General features: G+C 55.9%; 1 protein-coding gene across 1 annotated transcript in view; it reads right to left on the bottom strand.

Moving 5' to 3' along the window:
- Positions 1-1,494: 1,494 nt before the first annotated feature.
- TNS4 (tensin 4) overlaps positions 1,495-6,529 on the bottom strand; it is a 10,672-nt gene continuing 5,637 nt past the window's right edge. Inside the window, exons 7-16 of the mRNA XM_009078158.1 lie at positions 5,866-5,952; positions 5,287-5,406; positions 4,890-4,982; positions 4,572-4,649; positions 4,352-4,366; positions 3,951-3,980; positions 2,798-2,993; positions 2,386-2,454; positions 2,160-2,186; positions 1,495-1,624 (exon numbers count right to left, since the gene is read on the bottom strand). Coding sequence (XP_009076406.1) covers positions 1,495-1,624; positions 2,160-2,186; positions 2,386-2,454; positions 2,798-2,993; positions 3,951-3,980; positions 4,352-4,366; positions 4,572-4,649; positions 4,890-4,982; positions 5,287-5,406; positions 5,866-5,952 — 845 coding nt within the window. The remainder of the gene's footprint in view (positions 1,625-2,159; positions 2,187-2,385; positions 2,455-2,797; positions 2,994-3,950; positions 3,981-4,351; positions 4,367-4,571; positions 4,650-4,889; positions 4,983-5,286; positions 5,407-5,865; positions 5,953-6,529) is intronic.

Consider the following 6,529-nt stretch of genomic DNA (forward strand, 5'->3'; position numbering starts at 1 on the left):
GGCGGGCTCGGGGGGGCAGCGCGACCCCCTCTGAGCATCGTGCGGAGCCAAATCCTTTGCCTCTTCCCGTTCCCTTCGTGCTGATCCTGACCAGCATCACAACAGTCAGGACAGAGTCAGCTCCAGGGGTCCCCGACCTGCCCAGAGTCCCACAGCCTGGTCTGCCCTGGGGGGTCACATCGCTCTGGGTCCTTGCGGCGCGATGGGCACAGCAGAAACGCAGGAATCTACAGAGCCCAGCTCCAGAGCCCACTCCCATGTGCTGGGTTCCAGCTCAGCAGAGCTCAGACAGAGGGTCTGGGGGGGGACAAAGCTGCTCCTGTCTCCTCCCAGAGCCCTGTGTGCTCCTCACACAGTGACCCCAATATCTGTTCTGATCACTGCCAAGAGCTGCTGTGGCTGGACCCATCCCACAGCCTTCCTGGAGGAGAATGTCTCTCTTCCATGGATGCATCTGCTCAGCTGCTGGGGAGCAGTGAGTGCCTCTGTTGCTCACATCCCTGTGGTGTCTGTGGCAGGATAAATGCTCCAGTGGTTTATTGCAAATACCCCTCAGAGGGTTTAGAACACAGGGCCCAGAATTACACCAACGCAGAGGCACCAGATAAGTGAGAACTCAGGCAGATGACAGTGTGTTGGCCTTGGAGCTGCTATCTGCTCCAGCACGAGCTGACCCTTCAGCTGCTGCACATCACAGCAGCGTTGGCTTCCTCCAGGCTGCGCCGATGCATGTCAGCCAAGGAGTTGGCCCAAATTCAGGCAAGTCATTTCCAAAAACCCAATGTCTCACTGTCATGAAAATGTCACTGTTTATTTCCCAGCTCGCTGCAGTGCTGGGAGGTCGAGCCTGCCCGTAACCCTGCTCTGTGGAAAAGGGCAGGAGAATTTCCCAGCACCAGGAAAAATGAGCTGCTCTGACATTCCTGCCTGTGGATGCTACTTGGTCCTTGAGGGAAGCAGGTTTCCAGCAGGACTCAGTGATTTGATACACTCTGATTTGCAAAGCTGCCTCCTGGTGCTGGTCAGGGGGTGAGTCCCCCCTGCCTGTCCCAGACCTCCTCTCCCATGGCACTGGGCGGGTCAGGGCTGAGTTCCCGATGGTGGGAGCTCAGCTTTGTTCCATGACCCACCTCAGCTTGGCCACCCTGAGCACAAGGGTCCCCCATGGCCAGTAGAAACCTCAGCCAGAGCATTGGGGTCCTCCAAAGTAGCTAGTGGATGCCAGGTAAAGGGGCAGCAGTTCCATACAGAGTACAGCTCCTGTCCTGCTGCTCCATCCCAGCCTGGCATAGCTCCCTGTGAGCAGCCAGTGCCCCACGGAGAGACTCAGAGGAGCATCTCATCCCACCAGAGCTGGAAACCTTTAACTGAGACTCCTGACACGTTGGTACATAGCAAAACCAGTATAAATATGAGCTGTTGCCACAGTGCAGCCCAGAAGCAGGAGGAGGGGAGCAGAAAATCGGCAGTGTTGGGCACCACGGGGGGCTGTGCCTAGGGGCCGGGCAGGAGCTGGCGGAGCAGGTCGATGACGAGGGACGCTGGCTGCACCGTGTCGTACTCTGCGAACAGGTGACAGAGGTTCTCCGAGTCTGTCTGGCTCTTAGCCACGAACCCAAAGATTCTTTGAGAAAGGAGAGAGGCTGATTCAGTTTGCATCCAGGAATCTGAAGGAATACGCTGAAACCAGCCCCAGCCACAAAGCCAAACCCCCGTTCCAGCAATTCCACCTTGGCCCTCTCCCCAATCACGTTTCCTTGGAAGCCAAGTGGCTGGGAGGAGTGTTTCTGGCAAGGCTTCCCCAGCTGTGAAAAGATTCTTGAGCACAAGGTAGAGCCAGATATAAACTCACTTCCTGAGCCCAGCGCGAGTCCCTGGGAAGGCTGTAGGATTTGGATGGGGGTTTCTACACGAGGGGATGTGGAGGATGAGGCTCAGCCAAACCTCTTGCCCAAACCTACAGAGCAAACCTCCTCTAAAGCTTCACTCACCAGTCCTACACCCCATCCTGCCACCATGGTAACTTCTATTGCAATCCCTTCCTCATTTTTAGCTGATTCTTTGCTGCTCTGCAATGCAGCTGCTTCCCAAAGCAGCAGCATCCCCCCTTGGATTCCAGCCCCCCTGCTCCATGTGGGAGGTCCCTGCACAGGTCTTACCTGGAGGACTTGCAGTACTTCTGCCACCTGAGGGAAGAACAGAATTGGAGTTGCTCAGAGGCTGATGTTTAACTCATTCCATCAGCTGCAAAGCCAAGGGTTATGTTTAGATCCACCCCAGCATGGTATGCCTGGGGCAGCGTTTTGGAATTTGGGATTGGAAGTGGTGCAGAGGTGCTGGGAACAGAGCAGGCAGCTCTGATCAGCACAGCCAGCCCAAACTCACTTTCTGTTCTCAGGGTCCATCCCGCAGAACCTGACTGCAGCCAAGGGGTAGTGTCGCCGGAAAAACACCCTGGAAGAGGAGAGGGAGGTGTTAGGGGAGGGAAGGGCCTGGGCAGGATCAGGAATTTGCAAATCCAAGGCTTGTTGTGGCTGCTGGGGAATGGGGGTCCCAAATGGCAACCCAAAATCCCAACCCTGGGTGCAGCTGGTTCCTGCCTCCCACACTGAGATGCTGCCACATGCAGCAGCATCTGTGCTGTAACAAGGGATCCAATCCATGCCTGGAATGTTACATGGGTTTGGCCAAGCAGGGAAGTTTTTCCTGAGGCTGGGAGGCAAGGAGGGAGCTGGGTGGGCACAGCCTCTCCCTGAGCCCCCCTTGGCCACCCCTTGGCCCATCCCCTGGCTCTTACTTCCTCTGGATGTCCGTCAGCGTGACACCCTGCTCCGTCACCTTGAAGTGCACCAGGGTGGGTGTGGGCAGTGTCTCCAGCTCAAAGGTGCAGGAGATGGCCTTGAGGATGGCTGGGGCTCCTGTCAGCGTCTCCACGTTCACTGAGTTCAGGTACAGGACATTGCACACTGCAGGGACAGCACAGAGTGTGGTTCAGCATGGATGCAGCACTGAGCACAGCGTGGCCAGAGCCAGGGCTGGGTCCAGGGACCAACCATCCTGCAGAACCCTCACACAGACCCAGGTCAGCATTGTTTTGGGTCCCAGGGTCCAACCATCCTGCAGAACCCTCACACAGACCCAGGTCAGCTTTGTTTTGGGTCCCAGGGACCAACCATCCTGCAGAACCCTCACACAGACTCAGGTCAGCTTTGTTTTGGTTCCAGGGACCAACCATCCTGCAGAACCCTCACACAGACCCAGGTCAGCTTTGTTTTGATGAAAATGAAAAGATTTGGTGACTCAGAAATTCTCCACCAATTTTTGTTTGGTTTAATTCTTCACACTAATTGTTGTAAAAGTCAAAGTATTTAATTTCCCATTTCTAAATGTCACATTTGGTGGTGGGTTTTTTTCTGTTTATTACATATTTCCTTTAATGAAAAGCAGAAATAGCCCAAGCCAATGAAGGGCTGAAGGCCAACCTAAAACATGACATTTCAGGCTGATTGAGCTGTTTAAAAGGCTGTTCTGGGTCAAACTAAACTTTCCAGCCTGCCAAGTGATTTTTCAGAGTTTCCAGCAAAACAGAGCAGTTCCTGTCTCCAGGCCTGCGCCCTGACCCAGCCCTGTGCTCCCCTGCTCTCTGCTCTCACCTGGAGCATACCCAGCCCAGGGTTTACAGACCCTTCCCCATCCTGCTCTGCAGATCCCACGTGTCCCCTACAAGGTCCCTCAGCAATTTAAGCAGCCCCTGCCTGTCCCATCCCTCTCCTAAAGCTTCACATGTTCAGTCCCCATCAAAGCCATTAGGAGAGGCTTAAAAATCAGGGGCTGTTTAAAACTGTGGGAATTGGGGGTCTTTTATCAGCCTTGTGAGCTCAAGAACTGTGTTTTCAAGCATCTTGAGGACCCAAAGTCTCCTTTCCCTAAAAACATCAGGTTCCCTTGCAGCCCATGGGTTGGGGATGTGCAGGAATCCTGTGGGTATCTCCAGCTGGAGGAGAAGCTGGAGGGGAATGTCACACCAGTCCTGACTAGTGCATGGGAGTGATCTGCTGCTGTCACAGCATGCCCAGGGCTCCAGCTCTTGCCAGCCAGGCTGTCCCTGGTGCCAACAGTTGGCTCCTGTCCTCACCTGCAGCTCTCTTGGCCAGGGCCAGTGCGGATTCCAGAGCGCAGTCAGGGCTGTCTTCTCCCTCAGTGAGATCTGCACAAAGGACAAGCAGGAGCAGTGATGCCACAGGCTGCTCTGGTCACACTTTGGCCATTCCTTATCTCACAAGAGGCTCAAAGGACCGGGACAGCTCTAATTGCAGGGCTTAGAGCAGTAATTAACTTAATTGTCCTCCATCTCCCCCTCCTGGCTCTGTTCATCTCTAATCTCCCACTCCTTCCCTCACCCACCCTTATCCCTGGCAGAAGGGAGTCACTACCATCCTGTGTGGTCAGTTCTGCAGGTCCCTGCTCCCTCCCAGGACATCTCCAGCACCCTCCCCACATCAGGACCTTCCCTACCTCCCCAGAGTGGCAGGAGGCATCACTCAGAGCATCCCTCATGTTCCGTCACCTACCTCGGGTGGGGATGTTGAGCTTGCAGGGCAGTGCCAGGGCAGTCATGGCATGTTGGTAGACAAAGGCAGAGAGGCTCCCTGAAACACAGAACCATGAGTTGTGGAGGGGCTGGTGCCTGCAACCTCCCATCCATGTGCCTCCACCACACAACAGTGTCCCAGGGAGTTGGTGTTCCTGTTTTGGAGACCACAACCACAGCCTCACTGGCAGGGAAGTGTGGGCAGGACCAGGTGCTGCTGGGTGTGCTGCTTCCAAGGGTGTTTGGAAACAGCTCCTAGTGCTGCCAGGGCTGCTGCAGGGGGTGGCACTGCCCTTACCGAAATACAGCTCCTCGCTGGCTCCTTTCAGGTGCACTCCTTTGGTGGAGGACTCGATGAGGAAGTGCCGGACGAGGTCAGAGCTCTCATCGCCTGCAAGAGGGACCAAACCCAGCATCAGCACTAGCTCTGGGCTGTTGTTTCACCCTTGCTCTCCCCTGCCCACCCTTGCCTGCCCCTGTCCTCCCCTGCCCATCCCAGGGCAACATCCCAGGGCATCACTGAAGCTTCTCTGCATGACAAGTGCAGTGTCAGGTCCTGTGATGTGTGGTATGATGACCCATAGTCCCCACTGCCTCCTCTCCTGTCACACAACCAGAGCACTGTAACTTCTCTTAGTCTGACTGGTTTCAGGGAACCCCCTGAAGCAATCTCCCCTTTCCGAGCGTCCCCGTACCTGTGCGACCGTCAGACGGAGAGCCAGGAACCTTCATGGCCAGCCCGAAGCAGCCGCGGTACGACGTGCTGTCCCGCACAAGGAACGTGCCTGGCTCCCTGTCCCGCAGCAGCTGGATGGCTGTCAGAGCACAGACAGGGGCTCAGCCAAGCACAACAGGTGGGACCTCCCCACGCTCTGCTCCACTGCTCTACCGGGAGTCATTCCCTGGCAGCAGTGGGAAAGACTCTGGAGGATGTGCATGTCCCTTAGCAGGCACCAAGTGCAGTGTCCCTGCAGGGCCCTGGCTCAGTCCCACCTGTCCCTGTGGTCCCCAGGACACTCATCCCCTGCCCAGACCAGGCTATGTGGCAGCACAGAGGCAGGAGAAGCTTTGCTGGCGTTGGCAGAGACAGAAGTACCGTGGCACAGCCCTTGTTTGTGAGACATCCCCCTTGACCTCTGAAAAGGTCTCTCCATGCCCATCAGCCCCAGTAGGCTTTGAATCCTGCTCACTGAGTCCCCACAGGTGAACTCTCTCCCAGGGCACAGGCAGCAGTGCGAGGTGGGGTCACCCTGCAGAGCCCCTCGCTGCCTTACCTTGGTCCCGGCTGATGCTTGGCTTGAACCAGTATTTGGATGTGTCCATCACGAACTTCATGGTGGGTTGCCCAGCCCTGAGGGGACCTGCAAGAGACCCCAAGGTGTCAAGGCCAGCAGGGACCTGAAGGACCTCTGCAGGTGACAGATCCCAGCAAAGACATTTCTCTTGCAGGCTGGCAAGAGCTGAAGGTTTTTTCAACCCTTTTGAATCCTCTCCTCCCTACTCCTCAGAATAGCTCATTCTCCATGTAATTATCTCTCTTGGCAGGCAGCAGTGGAGCACAGAGAGCACATGGAATCCCCTGGCAGTGCCAGCCCACCCAGCCCTGCACAATCCACTGGACCATGGGATTTACACCAGCCAAGGATCTGACCCACACACTCTCCTGCTATTCCCACAAGGATCCCAATTAAAACCCTCTGCCCTGAGAGCTGCCTCTGCTCATCTCCTCCAGAGAACAATAGCCCCAGTGTTTGCCCTTGAATGAAGGACCTTGTGAACTCTGGTACCTTTTGGTGCCTTCCAGAGCAAACAGGAACCCCAATCCCTCCTCCCCACCAGGGCTGGGCCCACAAACAAGCAGGACAGGACAGAAGGATGGTTCCCATTTTCAGGAACTGTAAGTAGGTGCATCTGCATCTCCTTGAGGGAGCAGAACAT

This window comes from Acanthisitta chloris, unplaced genomic scaffold (assembly GCF_000695815.1).
Source record: "Acanthisitta chloris isolate BGI_N310 unplaced genomic scaffold, ASM69581v1 scaffold37367, whole genome shotgun sequence".
NCBI lineage: Eukaryota > Metazoa > Chordata > Aves > Passeriformes > Acanthisittidae > Acanthisitta > Acanthisitta chloris.